The sequence below is a fragment of the Micrasema longulum genome, unplaced genomic scaffold (genome assembly GCF_059751315.1).
Source record: "Micrasema longulum isolate JH-2025_06_02 unplaced genomic scaffold, ASM5975131v1 h1tg001319l, whole genome shotgun sequence".
Lineage (NCBI taxonomy): Eukaryota > Metazoa > Arthropoda > Insecta > Trichoptera > Brachycentridae > Micrasema > Micrasema longulum.
Window position 1 is genome coordinate 50709 of NW_028278506.1, and position 23815 is coordinate 74523.

The 23815-nt window shown below is 38.1% G+C and overlaps 1 protein-coding gene across 3 annotated transcripts in view; it reads right to left on the reverse strand.

The window, feature by feature from the left end:
- The window catches only part of twz (BTB/POZ domain-containing protein twz), a 194749-nt gene that overhangs the window by 48043 nt on the left and 122891 nt on the right, over positions 1 to 23815 (reverse strand). For all 3 annotated transcript variants that reach the window (XM_088235060.1, XM_088235059.1, XM_088235062.1), the window contains one exon: positions 19394 to 19606. In XM_088235060.1, coding sequence (XP_088091186.1) covers positions 19394 to 19606 — 213 coding nt within the window. The remainder of the gene's footprint in view (positions 1 to 19393; positions 19607 to 23815) is intronic.

The window sequence follows — 23815 nt, forward strand, 5'->3', positions numbered from 1 at the left end:
AGTTTTATAGCGTTCGTTCATTTCGTATACATTTACCTCATAATTCGTTACATACTCGTACATGAATATTTGCAAAATTATACTAAGGCGAATTTAGAGAATGCTTTTTACGGGTTGCGTGCTCTTGTCGATGATGTCAAAATTTATCGAAACTTGAATTTACGTCTAACTTATATATATTTGATGTTTTAGACAAACGCATCAAGGATGATTTCTACGATTCACGTTTAAATAATAATATAATAAACATGATTTTTATAAAATTAATACCAACTGAATAACTTTATTGTAATCTTAAAAACACTTTAACATCATCTGAAAAAAATACTGTACTAAAATAATGTCTGAAGTATAGATTTTATAAGACTTTTGATACTTATCTTGGTTTAAATAAACCTAGAATTAAATACTAGAGAATATTAGAGAATATTCATACCTAAATTCTTTAATTGAGAACAAAACAAACCACCAACAAGCTACAAAAAGTGGCTTGGTGGGATTTTAGTTTTAGTAAAAATATAACAAGTGAAATTTTTTTAATAAAAAAAAAAATCTTTATCCAAAAAAAAAATAAAAAAAATTGAAGAAGCAAGGAGACATGTATTAAAATTTTAGGTCAACAAAAACATATTCAGATTACAATATCGTTTTTCTCACAGTAAAAAAAAAAAAACTAGATCTCTAAAAATTTTTAGGAAATAATGTAATTTAACTCAACTACTTTTCTGTGTGTTAGGCAAATTATATGAAGATTCTTTGTAGGATATTGTCATTTATGAATGGTAGCAAAAACTGTATTTACTTGTATCACAATAGCTTTTGTCCTTTATTGTAATTTCATACATTTAATAACATCAGATTTATATTATCATTATTTTTTGACTAATTATATTTTGAAAATCCACAGACAGAAGAGTTGAAGTAATGTCAATGTTAAAACATAGGTAGAATAGTGAATGTTAAAGTATATAAAGCGGTCACTTAAAAATATAGATAAAATAACATCATTCCTTTCCACATCTAATGGTGCATAGGGCATTGCATTGGTACACCAATCGCAGCATATCTTGATATTTTTTTGTTACATGAAGATAAAATGATCAGTATTACACTTTAGGTACCAGCCCAGGGACTATGAAATATTCTGGAGTGAAAACGCCATTTTAAATAAATATTTTATATCAACAATACCGGGAATCGAACCCGAGACATCTTGCTTGGTAGGCAAACGCGCTGGCCCATATACCACGAGGCCAACAAAATATATAACAACTGAAGGGAAAAACTTTTTTTTTCGGCACGAAATGAAAAAGCTCAGTCGTTAATAAAAAAAAAAAATTTTGTCAATAGACATTTCGATAAGATGTTTTTGTTAAAAAGCCTTCTTTTTAAATTTTTATACACCGTATATGATTTTAAAAAATAAAAATATTTTTGGAATTACTTCGAGTGTGACGTTTTATGTTCTCATCCCCATCTGCTCGATGAGTTCTGCCTACTATAATTGACTGATAATTCGTCAGTTGACTTTCTCTCTCTTATTATTGGTTGATTCGGAAGAACTAGTGGTGGCATGTAAAGTAGTTCGTGTGTATTTAAATAATTACTTTTGCATTTTCAAGAAACTTCGCGTTACTATTTAATGCTCTAATTTTTAAAGCGCGTAAAAATATATTTCTATATCCAATTTCCCATAGGGCTGAACTTCCTCGTCAAAACTCAAACACTGTTAACTTATACACATCGGAGATGGGTTCGATTAGACCCAGTAGTATTGAAAATTCTCGATTATGCGAAGAGTAACTTTTGATACCTGTCATTTTCCTTAAAACTATCAACTTCCCCTTTGTTTATCGATTCAATACATATTTTGATGGTTAAATAATATTTAAAAACAAAAAAGGTGACATTGAAAACTGGGTCTTATCTGACCCATCATCGCCACCCGTGTTGTTTTTTGAGCCAGAGGGATTTAAGAGTTAAATACAATCTTTCGCATAAACGATTGCAAACGCCTACGCTCGATCAAATTTGTGCATGGTATTCCCCTAGAATAAGGATTTTTGCAGTATTGAATTAGACTAAAGGATAAAACTGAATGCTGTTAGTCTAATACCTTATACTAAAACTTAGGTACATATAACTACTTTTAACCCTTTACCGTTTCGAATTCTTACGTTTCAGGGCACAATTTCATTTTATAATTTTAGAATTATTGCATCGTCCTCCGGTGACAACCGTTATCTAGCGGGGGCAATTTGGTTGGCTGGTTTTCATACTGCGGTTGCCTTGCGAGAGCCTTTACCACGCTTGCCTAATTCACAAGGCATCAGGTTCTCTATTTCTGGACGACCACTGCAGAAAACACAAAAGACGCACGGAAATTCGGCCATTTCGGGTCATTTCTGTACATAATTAGTTACGAAAAAGAAACAAATGAGACAAACAGTTAGCTAAGGCATTACTTTTTCCATGAACAAAAATAAATGAAACGTTTAATTAATAATTAAATTATTAAAATAAAGTAAGACTCATTCTTTATGGCTGCGATACGATCCCAATTGCTTTTTAATTATGTTCACACTTTCACACACCTGAACACTTAATCCCACACAAATTCACACAAATTCACACAAACAAACCTCTACACTTACTCTTATACAAATACACATAAACACATCCTTTTGTTGTACCACAATTTAATATGTATAATTTTTAATTAGAAACTTCGCTGGTCTGTCTTTAAACCGTATCTTTTTTATGTTATTATACCATTGTCGACTGTTTGTTTCTGTAAAATAAATAAATAAATAGTTCTGTAGAATATCATAGGAGTATTCCATGTTTACATACACTGTCGGCTTCGTGGTGTAATGGTCATCGCGTTTGCCTACCATGCAAGAAGTCTCGGGTTTAATTCCCAACATGGTTGAAATAAAATATTTATTGAAAATAGTGTTTTCACACCATAATATTTCATTGGACTGGTACCTGAAGCGTAAGACTGATCACCTTACCTTCATGTAACAAAATTGATCGAGATAAGCTGCGATTGGTGTACCAATCCAGTGTCTTATGAAAGGGAATGATGATGAGGTTTAATATGTTGAAAAATACATTTTTCTCTGAAAATGTATTACATATTTTAAAAAAATCATGATTGAAATTAAGCAATGTGGGTATAAAAATACTCTCAATGATGCTGAAGGACTTCGAAAATTTCCACCCACTGCGATTCTAATATCAATTTATTACGCTGTTATTCAGATTTATTATTTTTACTTTTCATGAGGGCTTAAGAAAAACAGCGATATATTATTTTATTCTTCATCTGATTAGATACGAAGTCAGTCAGGTGAATAACATCCTAATATGATTTTTAGAATAACTTACCAAATATATATTATCTATTTCCTCTTCTGGCGTTATGCATTCGTTTCAATTCATACAAAAATACGATATTTCTTACACGTAAGGTAATTGTTAGAGATATCTTACAGTGTATTTATTTTGTTATAATATAACACCTTATGTAAAAAAAAAATCTTATGAACACACTTTAGGTCACAATTGTCATATAATTAATTCGAGTTTTGGCGTAACAAAATAGTTTTATTTAATAATTATGTTTTCCACAACGTTAATGCCGATTAAACAAACAATTAATTTGTTGATACATGAAGCCAAAATAATCACGTCCCAGTTCAGGATTTAGGATATATTGCAGTATAAAACCGCGTTTACAAATCAACATTTCGTTTTATCCTTACCAGGAATCAAACTCATCATCTCACGCATGGTAAGCAAACGCGCTAGACACTATACCACAAAGACTTATTCTGATAATTAGCTATTTGGTTAAAATATTGATTTTAACTTTAACATAATAATATATATATTTAAATTATTTTTTTTTTTAAGAAGAAAAATATGCGTTCTTTTGATTTACCCAAACATTTAATTTTGGAGGCCATTTTCAACGAGTTGTAAATAACTCACTATTAGAAGTAATTAAGTTCTCTGAAACGAAAGTTGTCTTTAGGAGAAATATTAAGAACTGGATTTATTCTAAACGAAGAGACTGCCGCATGACGCTGCATAAATTTATTTATTTATTTTTAATCTTAAAACAGTACATCGACAAATATAAGCCTACGTGTTTTCTATTAATGACATGGAATTTTATTTTATTAATTATTCAACAAGATTGCTTTCATTTAAGGTTCGAAACGTGTTAGTGTGTTACAATTTTAAAAATGCACAAAATAAAAAATTCTGGTTATTTATTTTGAAAAAAATCTGAATTAAAATGTTTCACTTTAAAACATTTTATTCATGTACAGATACTCGTAGGTAAATTTATCCTAGAAAGGAAGAAGCAGCATCATAAAACGTTTGGTTGTGGGTAAGCTATATCGTGTTTAAGTTAACTTTTCATTAACTGTCATAAACAGAATATTTCAACGAAATTACTTCAGTTGTTTCTACGAAATTATAACTCAATTAATAGTTTCATTGGTAAAACAAAATCATACTAAAAAATAAACGTTCGACAGTGATTTCTAGCCATTGAAACCAAACCGTTTAGTCTGCCTTGTAGTGCAGTGATTAGCCAGTAACCACTCATCAATCTCAGGTTCGATTACTGCCAGGGTTGATGTGGGATATTTAAAGTCTTACTGGACTAGCGCCTGCTGTGTGAGACGCATCACCTTGTCTTTTTATAACAAATTGTCAAGTTACGCTACAATGAAAAATGTCAGTGGTTTTTAAAAATATGTTTTTTTATCAACAAAGTATCAAACTTAACTAAAGAATATTGTTCACGGGTAGTATTTAGTGAACATGATAGAAAAAAAAAGGAATCAATTCATTAGTTACGTAAACCTTGAAGAAGAAGCTTGTTTGCTTTGAAACCGGTCGGTGAAAAATAAAAATTAGTGGTTAAAAACAAAGTTGTTTTATTAATTTTATTTTAATGAATAACCACAAAGTTAGTGCTTCAAATATAAAATTTATAAAAAGAATATATTTTTATGAATCGTATTATAAACGCTATGATTTTTAGAGTTATGTAATTTAAAAATTACTCCGCCAGTGAGGTCATAAATTCTAGCTGGTGAGTTCTGCTAAATGGCGAGTTGGCTTCCGGAGAACCTTCCGGTTACACTTTAAAAGATTTCCATCTATCAAAACAATCCATATTGTTGATTCGGAAGAACTTGTGACGTGATTCAAAGTAGTTTGTTTTTATTCTTTTTTTCGTAAATTTTTGAGACACTTCACCGTACAATAAAATGCTCTTATTTTTACCCTCGAATAAGAAACTATTTTTAATATTCTATTTCCCGTAGCGCCAAAGTTTCTTAATGGTATGCCAATGCAGGAAAATATGTACCATTATGTGCGGAAAAAATAAGATCGTAATTGTTCGATTGTTTAAATGATTGAATAACGCTGGTGCAAAACCTTTTAAACCTGGACGTGTTGCTGGGGGACGTATTAAAACATATTTGTTAAATTAAACTCATATTATTTTTAGCTATGACTTCATCTAACACAGACCACAGTGAAATACTCACGCATCTGTTTACCACAAATGCATATTGCAATGCCCCTTGAATCAACTAAGTACGCTAATTGAACACTATAAAATCAATATGGTCCAAGGGAATTTCAGGCTTTATTACTGTTGAGTGGAAACGTGTAATATCAGTCCAATGCAAACTACCTCAAACAGCTGCATCGAGTGCCTGTCTACAACAAACTCCATGAACTCGCTTTGCCGACGTATTTATTCCTGAGGATTTAATATTTAATCCCAGCATAGAAATAATACTACTAAGCAACCGAATTGGACTTGTGTGAAACTAGCACGGTATTTGAGATCAGATATTATTTGTTCGCAATTTCTGCGAATTTTGCGGTATTAATAATTCAAGCGTTAAAAGGATGTGTTCACTGCTTTAATTGATAAATTCGTATTTCTATACTTCAATTATTCATTATTGAATATAAAATGAAAAAATCATTGGAACAAATGTTTTTTTTAGTGTTAGAAATATACATCCATAGCTTTAAATACATAGAATTTTTATTTATTACTTTAACGAACTATGAAATATTATAAGGTGTAGTCATAGTTTGTCTCGTTTGGTTAATTTAGTCATCGTGTGCTGTTTCAAGTAGATTTTCAATTTGTCATCGGCGTAATTTTTCGAGAGGTGAGGTTCTTTTATTTATTTTTTAAATTTAAATAAAAATAAATATTTGCGTCCTTATGACTTACCCAAATATTTCATTTTAAGGACCCTTTTTAACGATTTGTAAATAACTCACTATTAGAAAATGGGAATCAAGTTGGGGTAGAGTGGAATTCGAACCTAGCACAGGACCACAACCTGAAGGTAAGGCATTGTAATGTTTAAGTCCATCGTATAGTACTCGTAGTATTTTTGACTGTCCTACGTTTATCTTTGCTTTTTTAATGTGACAGTATTGTCGTTGTCTGGTATTAACGGGTACAATTTTTTTGGTGTCAATTTTTGTCAAGTATTTTATGTCTAACTGGTGTATTTTTTCGAACAGTTCAGTCGTGGGGTCAGGTACGGTAAATTAAATAAAAATACAAACGGGTTATTTAATTTAACAAATAATTTACTTTAAAATTTCAATCAATTGCTACCAAAGAGTAATTGAGATGTTTTGATAAAAATATTTTCAGGTAACTAATGATAAAAGTAAGCTACAAATAGGTGATGAGATCTCAACATACATAATAAATTACGCCGACTTAAATATAACGTTTTGACGGTTACCTCTTATACTCACTATAGAAGCTAACATACTGTATCCATGTACCATATTCTTTCAAATGGAATTCGATATGAGAGAAAAGTTATCAAAGAGAAAAATCATTTTTATTTTTTTTATACGTTATATACCGAGTTGCTGAGCAGGATCATTCTGAATATTGAACTATTGCATATTCTTTGACATAAACGAAAATTTTTTTTTATTCCGCATCGCGTCAGCGTTGTCGAAAAAGCAAAACTGACCGGTCAGAAGTCTTAATCACCGAATAAATAAAAAAAATATTTAAATTATTTCATTCGTAAATAATCAGACTTAAGTTAAAAATAAAAATATAATGTAATAACTTTGTTGCAACAGAGAGTTGATAACTTCTCAGGGAGTGGAATCCAGCCTTGTATACAAAAATTTTATTTTGCTTAAAATATTGTTTTGTAAGTAAAATATATAGGATATTTTCCTGTAGGGAACTTATTGTTTAAATCTTAGATTTCTCAAAAACAAAAAAAATGTACGGCCAAGATCAGGTGATCTTGGGAGCCAGTCTGTATCACCAAAGCGACTTAAAATTTTTCCGGAAATAATGTTTCTCGCATTGACCATTGATGCTCTAACGTTGTGTGCCGTGGCGTCGTCCTGCTGGAAATGGGTCCCGTTATTACAACTACGAGTATTTCAGTGTTGCAGATCCAGTATAAAAAAAATATCCACCATGTCGCAATATTGTTCTGACGTCACCATTTCAAGATTACAAAAAAAAGACCCAATTGAGGATCGTTTTTTTCAAAATTGGACACGCTTAAAACGTAATTTTTTAAGAGTTTTTAAAAAATTACACCCTACAACTAAATCTAAAAGTAATTTAATTGTGAGTTCATAATTTTCTTTTTATATCACTAGCACCCAATATAAAAAGTTGAATGATATATAGTTTTGTAAAGAAAGACTTTAATATTTTTAAGGCTGATGCGTCCTTATTCATTTCCTTATTCCACGTCAACTCCATAGTTGGAGCATATGGTGTTCACAAAGATCCTCCAAGCATATCTGTCAACTGCCAGGTCTTGTGCATCCTCCCAAGTCAGGTTCGCGCCCTGTAGTTCTGACACGAACTGCCAACGAGGAGTCAGCGGTGGACGTCCAGGACGACGTCGAGAACCTGATGCCTTGTAAAGTAGGCAAGCGTGGTTAAGGCTCTCAGGAGGCATCCAACCACATGGTCAAGCCAACCTTACCGCCTCCGCTTGATGACAGATGAAAGTCAAACCACCGCAAACCCAAGATTCTTCTGAGACACCTATTCTCAAAAATTAGAGTTTTGCTGTTTTAAGCCCTAGTGAGATGCCACGATTCGCATTTGTAGAGAAGAATATGTGTTATGCAGGCGTTATATAGGCAGTATTTAATTTTCACAGTGATCTTTGGTCTAAAAAGTGGCTTTTGATAGACTTCTTACAGGTTTTCCTCGCTCCAGTAGTGCATATTCTGTTAACTGATGTACACTTCGATATAAAAAAGCGCTTCGTGTCAAAAAATCATGTTTAACAACCTTTTAAAACGAGAAAAGGACAATCGAGACTTATAAACCATGGACTGAAAGTATACAATAAACTACCAGACAAAACTAAACAAAAGACTCTATAGAAGAAAAATATTATTATTAATGTGAATTTTAAAAGTAAAAATATTTTGTTAAATGTATGTAACCCGTAACGGTTTATCAATGAAAAATTTAAAAAAATATTGGTATGGACAATCCTTTCAAAATCACCCTGGCATAGTTCTCCCGGCGTATGTAATAATCTTCATTCAACTGCTAAATGATTTGCAGCTTGTAATGATGGGATTTCAATTGTTTCTTCAAACTAATCCTGCAAAGACTTTGTAAACTAGTAGATGCTGCAACTTTATGGACATGTTTGCACGGCTTTCGCAAAATTCTCTCACGCGGTTCGCGTTTTCTAGACTCATAAATAAACTAAAAACACGGATGGAGGCTTATATCCGACTGATCTCACTCTTTTAAACTTCAGCAACCATCTCCATATCAACTGGTAATTTGTTAAATGAATTAAAATATTTCTTCAGCGTCTACAGTTCTCTAATTATTAAGATTTTAATCACATTGTTCAGCCAAAAAGTGAATAGATAGCACCTGTTAATTTAATGTCTTCTTAATGTTTACAAATATTTTTTTTTAAATTCAATAAAGTTTATTTTAATTTGTCCGTCAAATAATTAAGACAAGAAATTGTATTTTTATGTAAAGAAGTGTGTTTTTTTAAGACGTAACAATACAGATTTGCTGCCATGTTAAGTTTTAATAAATAAAATGTCTACCATGAAAAATAATTGTGTCTAGTAAGGCAGACTACATATTCAGAGAAATTTATTACAAAAAAATGTAGCGATAAAAAAAAAAATGTTTGATAGTAAACTAGTTTTATTATCCAACAATGTTTTGATTATGTCCAAATGCTTGCAGACTGGCTGGATTTCCTCCCTAGGGAATTATTCACATCTAAATTTGTTGCAACAGAGAGCGAAATTAAAGAGAAGTGAAATGAATTAACTACCTGGTAACATAAAAAGTATAAACTTTAGATTTTATTTTTTAGGCGTTGCCTAATATTGCTTCAGCCGGATGAATCTCAGCCACATGATAAAGGTTTCAGTTCTTTTACTTCACAAAAGTCAACAGATAGAAGAGTTGAGGAAATGTGGATGTTCAACATAGGCAAAATAGTGAATGTTACACTGTGTGTAAAAATAGCCACTTAAACCAGTTAATGACAGGTTTTAAACTCTGTAAATGCCTAAAATCGGGTTGTGGTCCTGTGGCTAGTGTCTTGGACTCACGGACCAAAGGTCCCTGGTTCGAATCGCACTCTACACCAACTCGATTCCATTTGCTAATAGTGAGTTATTTACAAATCGTTTAAAATGGCCCTCAAAATTAAATATTTGAGTAAATCATAAGAACGCAAATAATTATTAAAAAAAAAAAAACTTCCATTTTCCTTTTTCAAAAACGTTTTCCCTCTCTGTTGCAACAAATTAAAATAGTTATAAAAAAAATGTTTAAAGAAATCTACCAACGTTAAGTGATTGAGTTTCAATACGACAATAACAACTAAGTTATGTGACGTCGAATAAATTTTAACATAATTTATATCTTTATTAATATATATCAATTACGTTTTAACTAAAGCAAAAATTATACCTTTTGTAATACAATACGCCATTGCGGCGTTGCATTATAATCATTATTATTCACGTAATAAATAGGTTAAATAAATTAAATAAAATAATATTATAAAGTATTTCGCTTATACCGAAGTTATTTTTGCGAAAAAACAACGCCTCAATATCGGTAAATCTATAGGCATACGTAATGTAATATTTAAATCCGCGAATTCGGAATAACCAGTGACTGCTTTCATCGCCTTTGCGACATCTTCGAGACCTTTCAGGGTTGCTGTTTTTGCATTATCTAAAACATTCTAGAGTATTAGTGAAAGTTTTCCGTTGAAATTCACAGTAATTTAAAATAAAAATAAAAAAAGTAATAAAAATACATAAACCCACATATTATTTGGAACGACTCGAGTATTTTATATAATAAATATTAATGGACTTCCACCAAGAATCTTGACAAATAAACTTAAAATGTTTTTTTTATTTTAAAGCAGGGTTTTAAAAATGGCAAGTGAGTTTTCAGTGCAATGCAAATACTTAGTAGTAATATATTAATCTTTTCTTGTGATTATCACGTTTACCCTGTTAGCAATCTAGTAAATTCAATCCCTGAAGTAGGGGAGTCTGCCATTGCTAGAAATTGGCCTAGAATGTACCAGAAAACCAAAAATTTTAAAATATGTTTTTCTACTATTACTACGTGTTCTTCAGATAAGCTGTACGTAAGAGCTAAGGATCGTTTAAGCAGAAAAGCAATTCATCAAAGCTAAATAATTATTCGGGAGATAATTATTTAGCTGCGGGGGCGGCTGAAGGGGTTAAAAATGGGGGAGTCATTTTTTTTACTAAATAGGTACATGTGTACTCGTATTTCGCAATAATTTTCACACATTTTTTCTTTGTAAAAATACGTGAATATATATCTATATCTATTTATTTTTTTCCAATATGACACACACATTTTTCTAAAATACCTAACATAGAGAGTGAACTTTATCTTGCTTCATAGAGTTTCTGAAAAATGTCTTAATTCGCTTTAGCGTCGAAAAACATATTTCACTCTCAACTGTCGTCATTGTAATTGCACAAATAAAAATTACTAGTACATTTAATTATCATATTTATTATTATTATTATTATTTAAATTTCAAAACACAAGCAAATCACTAAAAACGTACAGGATTTCAATTTTACTAGTCAATATGAGTTAAGTGCATACAGAACAGGACCCTAACAAATACTAGGTAATTGGACACCTGCAAGAAACAATATTGTTGCCGACGTAAAAGTACATGCACCAACTTGGCGGCCCTTCCTGGGGTTTTAATGTAGCATAGGAGGCTTCAGTATGTGTAAGCGATCTACCACCTCCTCAATAAAGACTAGTATTTGTCACTTTCGGGGGTGGTGATCGCCATACTGAAGCCCACATATAGATTAGAATTCATGAAAATATTTGTATGCCCATAATGTGTTTTTATGTTGTTCTGTATAAGTGTTGATCGCCGCGCGGTCGGCGGGGAACTGCGGCCGGTAGCGGGAGGGTGGGGACCTTATACGTGGCGCGAGAGAGACCGATAGAGCCGGCAAATGTGCTCGCTATCTCTCTCGCCGCGTGATTGGTCAACCTAGCACCGCCCGCTATTGGCCTAGCCCACCGCCGCACGGCAAAATGTTGTATATATAGCCCCGCCGGGGAAAAATAAAGTCAGTCATCTCACCACACTACTAAGGCTTTCTACTCTCCACTTCACCTCCCTACCTCGCTTCAAACCGGACCTCATCGCCACCTGGATTCGAACACCGCTACCCCCCTGGACTTGGAACTCGGATACTCTTTGGATTGGATTTTGGACCCCGGATAATTTGGACCCTTGGATACTTCCCCGGAACACACCCCGCCGTTCCCACCGACGGAGAGATACCGGCCTTACAACCCGGTTGCCTGACTCAGGATTGCGGCCGCCAGCGCTACTCGCTAGCGACCCCGCAAGGGATCTCTAGGCGACGATACCTCCCCCGGAGCTTATCGTTCGTCGGCCGAGGCCCGCCTACGCCCGGCCACTCTGCGTTTGACACCAGCACCTATAGAAATACAGTTCTTGTGACAGGCGCGATTGCTACGGACGAAGCAGTGATCCGCCGCGTCTGTTACAAGTTGGTCCTTCGAGAAGAACCGGATATTCATCGCAGAGCGCCTAGAGATGACTTCGAGAACCCCTTCACTCCGCTCGGGTCGAGGAGGCACGGAACCGAGAGAAGACCCTGCTACAGATCAGGACTCAGCCGAGTCGGACACATCCGAAGATACAGTCCAGCGGCTGAGGACGCAGGTTCGAACGCTCCGTGCTTCACTACACGATCAAGACCGACGCGTGCCCTTGGAGACGAATCCCGAGCCCGCGCCGCGTACTACGGATATGGACGGCATCATGACGGTGCTGTCAAAAATGGCGATTCTACTAGAGGCTTCGCAAGGAAGAAGCCCGACTTCAGCCCCAGAGGACGTTAGCAGAGTCGGCGCCATGATAGCGCGCCAATCTACTGCCAAGGACCTACCCGCCTTCGCCGGAGAGCCGCAGGAATGGGCTACTTTCAAATCGCAGTACACTCAGTCGACGGAGATGTGCTGCCTTTCGGATCCAGAAAACCTCCTGCGTCTACAGCGTGCGTTAAAAGGACGGGCAAGAGAATCTGTGTCGTCATTACTAGTGGATCCAAGCCAAGTGAGGGTGATAATGAAGACGTTGGAGCTACACTACGGCCAGCCGGACATTGTAGCGTCTTCCTTGTTGGAAAAAGTGAGAAGGCTCCGCTGCATACAGAACGACGGATCTACGCAAGCATTAGTAGATCTGTCTAGCGCAGTTCGGAACGCGATAGCGACCTTAGAAGGCTTCGGTGGCGATTACATGTCTACGCCACAACTACTAAGTGAACTAGTGAGCAAGTTACCGCTGTGCATGAAGTCTCTCTGGTGGTACAGCAGAAGAGGAAACCGGGTGAGGCCCTCCGCGAAGGATTTCGCGCTCTTCTTGGAAGATTTAACGGAATCTTCGATGATAGGCGGCGGAATAGAGCCGCAAGTGTACAGCGGAAAACAACGCGAGAAGCCACAGAAGCGAGAACAAGTGCATACAGTGATTTCAACAGAGGGAAACGGGAAAAGTGTAGCGTCATGTGTTTTGTGCGGACGAGGACATTTACTACAAACGTGCCAGGAATACATAGAGTGTAGTATTCCGGAAAGATGGGACATAGTGAAGCGAAAGAATTTGTGTTTTTCGTGTTTATCGAACACTCATCGGGCGATAAAGTGTAGAAATGTAAAAAAGTGCGGCCTCGATGGATGTCGCCGAACACATCACAAGACATTACACGACAGAAATAGTGCCGATATCAGTGAAGCTCGGTCTAGCGCCGATATACGAGCGCCAGATAATAATGCCCGCCGCAACACGCCTGCAGCGGCGGGCGCCGGGGGAAACAGACCGACCGCGAACGAAACCCGCGCCGCGAGTTCAAATGAAAGAAACTACGATTACGGCCACAGTTCGCGGACGAATAATATAGTGACGAGCACCTACGCTCGGGAGGAACCGGTCCTCCTAAAAGTGATTCCCGTCATGTTAAGTGGTCCGCGAGGACGAGTGAACGCGTACGCGTTACTAGATGAGGGATCAACCGTGACATTGATTGACGCAAAAATAGCAAACGACATCGGCGCGCCGGGAGAGACTCGAGGATTAAAAATCCACGGTGCCGGCGGAATGTGCGTAACAGATAGTGCATCAAGAAAAGTCACAATTAAAGTGCGCGGAGTTACGGAAGATTTATTCACTCTCCGCGCAAACACAATACAGAAGCTGAGTCTGCCGCTACAGCCCGTGATTGAAGGGGAAGGCAGGATGCGACAAGTGTGCCCGCAGTTACTCATCGGCCAAGATAACGCCTCTCTCATAGTGACGAGAGAGGCACGGAGATGCGGGGAATACATCGCCTCAGTGACAGCCTTAGGAAAGGTGATACACGGTGGGCGGACACGCCAGACTAACGCCAGCATACTAATGGCGCTTAGTACAGAACAGAGACTAGAAAATCTAGTTAAACAAAATTACGCCGTCGACGCGTTAGGTATAAGTTCGACAGCCAAGATATCGCGTCAGGAGGCGCGAGCCACAGAAACCATGAGAGCCACGACACGTTTCCTACCGCAAGGACAGTACGAGACAGGGCTACTGTGGAAAGACAATCGAATATGTTTACCGGATAATCGCCGTACAGCGCTGAATCGATTTTTAAGCATAGAGAAAAAGTTCAGTAAAAACAGTGAATTCGCCGCGGCTTACAAGTTAAAGATTAAAGAATATCTAGACAAGGGGTATGCCCGGGAACTGACGCTGGCTGAAAGACAAGACACTGCGAGTGGGCTTTGGTTTTTGCCGCATTTCGCAGTGACGAACGTGAATAAACCGGATAAAATACGGATAGTATTTGACGCCGCCAGCCGCTGCAACGGGAAGTCATTGAACGACATGTTGGCCAACGGCCCGGACCTTCTCTCATCGCTTATGGGAAATATAATGCGATTTCGCGAGGGAAAGATCGCGCTGGCAGCAGATATAAGGGAGATGTTTCTCCAAATTAAAATAAGAAAAGAAGACCAGAGGGCGCAGCTGTTCCTCTGGCGCGATAGTCCCGAAGAAGAAATTCGGGAAATGATTATGACGTCGATGACGTTCGGCGCGGCGTGTTCACCGAGCAGCGCACAGTACGTGAGAAATCAAGTCGCAGAAGATCACGGGCAAGAGATGGCCGCCGCCAGGGATGCTGTGCGAAATAAATTCTACATGGACGACTATATGGATGCCGTAGACAGTGCAACAGAGGCGATACAACTGCGCCACGATGTCAGCGAACTACTACGGCGGGGCGGATTCATCCTCGCGAATTGGGCGAGTAATGATCCCTCCGTAATGGAAGCGATTCCTTCAAGTCTGAGAGGGAAAAGCGCACGCGAAATAATTAGCGGAACCTCCGTGACAGAGAGGGTCCTCGGCATCAAATGGGACCCGGTGACAGACGAGTTTCAATTTAAATTTAAAGTGTCACGGGAGGTTCCAACAGAGAGGCCTACAAAACGGCAGATGCTAAGTGAAGTTATGAGCATTTTCGATCCACTCGGTTTCGTAGGGTGTTTGACAATACGCCCGCGAATACTGCTACAAGATGTGTGGCGCTCCCACATAGAGTGGGACGAACAAGTGAATGAAGAACACGCAGAGAAATGGCGCACTTGGGTGGACATATTACGCAATACCGAGTGCGCTATACCGCGGCGCGTATCGAGCGCCAATGGCCAGCCAGTAGAGCTGCACGTATTTTCCGATGCCTCGGAGCAAGCGAGCTGCGCCGTAGCCTACATCGTGGAGGAGAACGCCGCCGGAAGGAATGCGACGTTCATGGCTAGCAAGTGCCGAGTTAGCCCGCTACGAGCGCTATCAATTCCACGCCTGGAATTACAAGCCGCGCTCATGGCCGCACGACTGGCGGCCACAATCAAGAAAGAATGCGGAAGTAATATACGCGATACCTACTACTGGACAGATTCTACTACGGTGCTGTGCTGGGTCCAGAGTGATTCGCGCATCTTCACGCCATTTGTAGCCCACCGCCTAGGGGAAATAGATGAGCTAACGAACGCTCAAGAGTGGCGGTGGGTACCAGGAAAGAAGAACCCCGCTGATCTCGGGACGCGGGACGGCGAGATACCAGACATCTCCCCGGCCGGCATGTGGTTCAGTGGGCCGAGTTTCATAAAGAAAAATAAAAGTCAATGGCCGCCGCTCAAGGTAATAACGGCGACCCCGGATACAAGCAGTGAAATAAAGTGTGCGAACAGTGCCATCGTGATGACAGCCCTCCCGGACGAAAGAAGATTTTCCTCCTGGCGGAGACTGATCAGGACTACAGCGTGGGTGTTGCGCTTCATAAACCGCTGCAGGAAAAAGAATACAGGAAGCGCGACACTCATCGCCCCGGAACTCAAGGCATCAGAGAGGGCGTGGATACTCATAAGCCAGACAGACAGTTACCACGCCGAGATAGCCGCAATTAGACGGGGGGAGTGCCTCCCGCGGAACAGCCGCCTGCTGGGCCTCACTCCCTACCTCGATAAAGATAGCGTCCTCAGAATGGGGACGCGAATTATGGAAGCCCCCGCGGTGAGCGAGCAACTAAAGGCGCCCGTCATACTGGACGGAGCGCACGCCTATACGCGTCTATTGATAAGGCATTATCACGAGTCGCGGCAACACGCAAGTACAGAGCGGACACTCAGCGAACTCAGACAACAGTTCTTTATAACACGATTACGGACAAATATAAGGAAAATTATATACGAGTGCCGCTACTGTCGAATACAGAAGGCCCGCCCGCAGCCTCCGCTCATGGGACAGCTGCCTGCCGGCCGACTCGATCATCACGTAAGGCCTTTTACCCACTGTGGGGTGGACATGTTCGGGCCCGTATACGTAACTATCGGAAGACGCCGGGAGAAACGATACGGGGCCCTGTTTACGTGCATGGTTACGAGGGCCGTGCATATTGAAATTACACCGTCGTTGAGTACTGACTCGACGGTGCAGGCCCTCAGAAGGATGGCGGCCCGCAGAGGACATCCGACAACGCTCTACTCGGACAACGGGACGAACTTCAGAGGCGCAGACAAAGAGATGGCGGCCGCCATGAAGGAACTAGCCCACGATCCCGAACTATAGAACGAGGCGACAAGGAGAGGGATCAAATGGGTGTTCAACCCGCCATCGGCGCCACACATGGGGGGAGCCTGGGAACGGCTCGTCCGGTCGATAAAGGGGGCGCTTATGGTGATTCTAAAGGAACAAGCCCCCCGAGAGGAAACGCTAATGACAGCGATAGCGGAGGCCGAGTACACAGTAAACACTCGGCCCCTAACCCACGTCTCGCTTGATAGCCGAGACGACGCTCCGCTGACTCCGATGCACTTTCTCATCGGGTCGAGCGGGGCCCAGCCGCATCTGGCCGATTACAGAGACGCGCCGCCCGAACTGTGCCTCAGAAAACAATGGCGGGTGGCGCAGAAACTAGCCGACGCATTTTGGAAAAGATGGATGAGGGAATATCTCCCGACGTTGGCACAGCGACGGAAGTGGCAACAGGCCGCCACACCGATCATGGTCGATGACCTGGTCATAATAACGGACGCCGCCCTCCCGCGGAATGAATGGCCGCGGGGACGCGTCATAGCAGTCACACCAGGGAAGGATGGACAAGTCAGGAGCGCCCGGGTCCAGACAGCCACCGGAACCTACACACGACCCGCCGTCAAGCTCGCCGTGTTGCAAATCAAGGACGACGTCGGCGCAGAGATGCCTCCTCGGCAGGGGGGAGTGTTGCCGACGTAAAAGTACATGCACCAACTTGGCGGCCCTTCCTGGGGTTTTAATGTAGCATAGGAGGCTTCAGTATGTGTAAGCGATCTACCACCTCCTCAATAAAGACTAGTATTTGTCACTTTCGGGGGTGGTGATCGCCATACTGAAGCCCACATATAGATTAGAATTCATGAAAATATTTGTATGCCCATAATGTGTTTTTATGTTGTTCTGTATAAGTGTTGATCGCCGCGCGGTCGGCGGGGAACTGCGGCCGGTAGCGGGAGGGTGGGGACCTTATACGTGGCGCGAGAGAGACCGATAGAGCCGGCAAATGTGCTCGCTATCTCTCTCGCCGCGTGATTGGTCAACCTAGCACCGCCCGCTATTGGCCTAGCCCACCGCCGCACGGCAAAATGTTGTATATATAGCCCCGCCGGGGAAAAATAAAGTCAGTCATCTCACCACACTACTAAGGCTTTCTACTCTCCACTTCACCTCCCTACCTCGCTTCAAACCGGACCTCATCGCCACCTGGATTCGAACACCGCTACCCCCCTGGACTTGGAACTCGGATACTCTTTGGATTGGATTTTGGACCCCGGATAATTTGGACCCTTGGATACTTCCCCGGAACACACCCCGCCGTTCCCACCGACGGAGAGATACCGGCCTTACAACCCGGTTGCCTGACTCAGGATTGCGGCCGCCAGCGCTACTCGCTAGCGACCCCGCAAGGGATCTCTAGGCGACGATACCTCCCCCGGAGCTTATCGTTCGTCGGCCGAGGCCCGCCTACGCCCGGCCACTCTGCGTTTGACACCAGCACCTATAGAAATACAGTTCTTGTGACAGGCGCGATTGCTACGGACGAAGCAGTGATCCGCCGCGTCTGTTACAAATATGTTATAGTAATAATCACAAAGCACATTTCAATCTTGTAGAAAAGGACGAGAAAATAAAAACTTATGTTAATCTTTTCCATTAAGAATTCCTTATTTTTAAGTAAAGGTCTATAAAATACATAGGCATTTATTTATCATCGTATCTCTTCCAGTCTAGACCAATGCCAATATCATATTATTAATATCAATCGCATTCTTACTTTTTTTGTTTCATATTGTTATTTTTACCGGGACAACGCTCGCGTTCGAACTAATTTTGAGCAAAATGTTCCGATGTTCCTGTACGCACGGGACGTTGTATCTTTCTTTCTCATAAAAAAACCTAGAGATAAGACATTGGTTTCGGCACAGTTACAGAAATGACTTGCGCATTCAACATAACATAAATATTTGTCGGCGCACGTGCTTTTATAGTATTCTATATAACATCTATAAGAACATGAAGATTACTAGGTCCTGAAATATTTGAATGAATTATGATTTAAAAAATATTAAATTACCCAATTGCATTTTATTATATACTTTCCTTATAATATATTTTGAGTAAATTTTTTTAATTGGTGGCAGATTTTGGGGGCTCAGTGGCGGAAAAGCCGCAACTAAGAAGATAGTTGATTGAAGCTTTATTAGAATTAAACTAAATTTATTTAGGTTTTATGCAAGAGTCGGAAAAAGATTTGAACGAATTTTAATATTTTCGGCCGATAATTTTATATTACGAAATATTTAGCCATTCGGAGTTAAACAACAGAGATGGTAAGAAGCCCGGAATTGGCAAATGAAAGCTAATACTGGAAGAAATCATGCAAAAAAGGGACATTTTGAATACGTGTCGCAGACAACTGGGCCTGCACTGATAATATAGGTTAATAGTATGTATCTACTCTCGGTTTGGGTAGTTTGGGTAGCGTGGTACAGGCCCTCAAATGATAGTTAAATATTTTGATGTTTTTAACTACCAGGTTGATCATTGTTTACCGTCCGCGACCTTACATTTGTGTTACCTAGTATAATAATATGAAATATGATTCTTCTAATTTATTACGTTTTTTTTATACTTACCGAGTAAGAGTTTCGAGGGAAGATGTGTAAATGGTTCCCCCGACATCAATATGCACCGGAGCTGAGAATCGAGAAGGCTGGGCAATGCTCGGTATTCCAATCGTCTTCTGAATAGTCTGCCCAGCAACCAACATCCCATGTTGAGGGGGCGATGGACTCGGAGCGTTGGACATTGTAGGAGACGTTGCAGGCGATGGACTCGGAGACGCCATCCTGGAATATCAGAATCAATTATTATATTATCATCCTTATTTCCCTATCCATAAACCACTTGATCCACACATCAATTTCAGTATGTCTCAATCTCTTTTTATTGCTACATGATGACCACCCTTTAGGTGCCAGTCTAGGGACTTGAAAGCTCCCACCACTTACCTAAATCCGTATTAGAAGTCTTGTTGCCAAATTTTAAGCTTGAGAAAATGGTTTATTACTTTTTATTTAACTCTTGGGTGACTGTAATGTCACGCTAGTCTACATATGATACAAGAATTAAGCAATTTAGCATTGACTCCCCTTCTTTTATTTTCTCGGGATTATTCTTGGAACTTTGTTTTGTGGTATGGTATATTTGTGTCAAATTTGTCAGGGTTGGATAGGATAATGCTGCTGCTGGCTGCAGTGATTGGTGTGTGGTTCAGTGATTGTGTTGGTGATCTTTACAATTTGACAAAAATTAAAATCGAAAATGTTTTGTTCTGTGCAACATTTTTCATTATACCTTTTAAGTGTACATATATTGTTTAGAAATGTCAATAATTAGTATATATTTTAATTATAATTAGATATAAGTTAATATTAGGACATTCATTATGTTTGTACTCTTTTAAGACTAAACAAAAAAATTAAAAATTAAAAAAGACTTGAGATATTTCTCCTATTTTTTTTTATCATGAAGTTGAATTTTTTTTGCGATCACCAAATGGATATTTTTACACCGTATTTGTAAAGTAAAATTTGTGTAAATATGCAGCATTTTAATACAAAAAATATTTATCCTTGCCATGCGAAGAATGAAAGAAACGCAAATACAGCAATAAATCTTCAAAAGAGAGATAGACAGTTATTGGCAGTGAGAGAGAAGCACGCATGTAATGCGACAAGCTTATTTATAATTTTTTTTTTTTTTTCTAAAACATGAGTAATTTTTTTTATAGTTGTAAACTATCGAAATGGAATTATTAAACAGTACGTATCTATGTTTTTTTATTCAAACGTCTGATCTTCTGAATATTCCGTATTTTGCTTCAGGCAACACGATGTAACATCACCAGGTGCAAAATATTTTTTTACCACAGCCTTTTTATTTTTTTACAATTAGTTATTTAGAATTTTAATTTACAGCTTTCAATCCCCCTATCATCGTCAGTGCACCTCAGTATTTATATTTAATCTCAGTCTGATATTCTCAATTTTGACGGCGAAATGGTATGTTAGTTTAGTGAACCGAGAGAATCAAGTCTAGGGACTATAAAATTAACATTACAGTGAACTAGAACCCAGGACTAGGGCTTTTGACGCGATGCACGGTGGTCCCGCCAGAGGTCACAGCCCTCCTATATTGATGTCCGAATTATGATGTGTCACTGCAGGTAATTAGTGACTAATAGCCAAATTTACTGAAATAATTTTTTTTATTTTTTTTTTTATTATATTGAAAACATATTATACATAATTATATACAATATTCCCAAGGAGTTTTTTTTTAAAAAACTCATTTAGGGACATACAGATAATAATTTTTTTAGAGACGTTTTTAAATTTTAAACTATAATATTATTTAACAAAAGCAGAAAAATTAAAATTATGATATACTACAAATTAAAAAGGGTATGAAAAATACTTGAAAATAACAGAATAAACAGAATACTAGGCATGGAAATAAATTCAAAATAATGTTTACATTATGCAATCTGGGAAAGAAAATTGAAAAAGTTTAAAAATTACATGGATGTATATATACATACTGAACTAGTACAAAATAAAATCATTTTTTTTAATTAACAAAATATGCGCACACCCAATACAGGTTAATTTTTTTTATCAAAAACGTTGAAAAAATTGAAATTATGTATACTAGCCAAAAAAAGTATTTAAAAAGAAAAAAACACAAATAACATTTAAATAGTATTAAAAATTACATAGACAAGCAAAAAAGGTGAAATATTAAAAGGTATATGTTCAAGATGCGCATTCTCTATAAAACTAACATTATTTATTCAAAGTACTTCTGGAAAAAATAATTCTTCAATTCGCACGTCCTGTTTCTATATTTTGAAATAGGTACTTTAAATTTTTGTGGGAATTTTTTAAATTCCTTGAAACCTATGTATTGTAAAAATCTAGTACCAAACTTCGTAGACTTCACAGATCCAATATATATATTGTTTTTTGATCGAGTACTGTACCGATGGATGTCTCCAATGAAAGCTGGCTTTATGTTACTGTGCATTGGAGTCGAGAGTAGTATTAATGATAGTGTCAGTTATCTCGAAATAGGAAAGCATGCTAAAAGGCATGATTTTTGTTTCAAAATAAATGTCCCTTACATGAGTATCATACGGTAGGTGAAACACATTTCTGATCGCTCTATTCTGAATAATCTGCACCTCAGAAATTTTGCTCTTAGTTGCAAAACCCCAAACACAGCATAGGTATGATAAATGCGAATGGACCATAGAAAAATAGATTGCTCGAAGCAGCGAAACTGGAAGCATTCTCTGAAATCTGTACAGTATTCCAGCTACAGGGACAATCTTTCCTTTCACGCGCTCAACATGTTCATTCCAAGTAAGCTGCGAGTCCACTAACAGTCCCAAGTACTTAGTGCTATTTTTTTTCTCCAGACGATCAACACCTATAAATACATCAATAGATTCATTACTCTTGTTTCCAAATAGAAGGTAGTGAGTCTTTTTTGCATTCAAGCTCAATTTATTTAAACGCAGCCATTCCGCCAGATGTAAAACGTCACTTTCAACCATTTTCTGTAAATCTTGTTTGTTTTTAGTGTGATATAAAATAGTCGTATCATCTGCATAAAGCTGTATTCCTCCTTTGATGCCCCATTTTGTCACATCGTTGATGTATATAAGAAATAGCAACGGACCGAGTATTGACCCTTGAGGTACCCCGCAGGTGATTTTACCAGAATTGCTAAACTTACCTCCAACTTCTACCAAAGATGATCTGTTTGAAAGATAGTCTTTAAAAATTTCTAAACGTATTCCAGTTACACCAATATACTGAAGTTTTTCGATCAAAATGCTGTGGTCCACAGTGTCAAAAGCCTTTTTTAGGTCTATGAAAACACCAGCAGTATAATCACCTTAGTCTAAATGTTTCTGTATCGTAGAAATAAAGTCAAAGGATGCGTTTTTTGTACTTGAATTCTTCCTGAAGCCATATTGTAATGGAGTCAGTAAATTACAGTCATTTAAGAATTTGGAAAGCCTGTCTTTAAGTACTCGTTCAAAAATTTTTGAGAAAACAGAAAGAATGGATATGGGTCTGTAGTTTTGTACATTTTTTGTGCATCCATCTTTATAAAGTGGTATAATTTTGGCCAATTTAAGTTAATAAAAAGTATTTTGGATTCCTAGAGGGTTCATTGGTATTTCGGCATCCAAAATGAGTTCATCCAAGGAAGTTCTAATTACTGTAATCAGTGCGCTTTTTAGTCACCTTTTTAATTGTTCTATAATTCTCAGAATAGTAATTTATGTTTTTTTTATGACGGAGATTCAAGTTGGGTATGTTAAATTATTTTTTTATACTTGGAAGCGTAAATGAATAGTTGTTTTTGAAGAATGTCCCTGCTACATAATGCACAAATTTTGTTTAAATTTAAAAAAATATTTTTGTTTCCATAAACTTTTAACTATTTTGCCCCGCTCTGCCCTCAACCTTATTTACTACATCACGTTTATAAAAACATTTTATTTATGACATATACATTTTTGTCTGCACAACTTTGCTCCGGGGTTTAGTATGAGCCATATACTTCGTACTTTGCACACGCATTAAAAATTTAGGGAAAATTACATGCCTGATTTTTTTGTAATTTTTTTTTTTTTTTTTTTTTTAATTATTTTTTAGGATCTCTGTACAAGTGTTTATTTACACGGATGCACTTGTTTGACATTTGGCTTGCTAAAAATGGAAGAAATGTGGAAAAAACGCCATACCTTAAATGTGTTAGTAGAACAATTACCCGATGTCGAAAATATCGAAATAAATAACGTGAAAAATCGTATTAAATACATATGCAAAAAAAAAGTATTGGATGCATTGTGCCCATTCAAAACCATAAATGGTCAGTAAATATTCTGATTGGTTGAATGTGACAGAAGAATGCGACCTTTTGGGATCCACGCAACGTACAGAGGGAGTCCAGGAGCAAATACAAGAGATGCCGTTTTC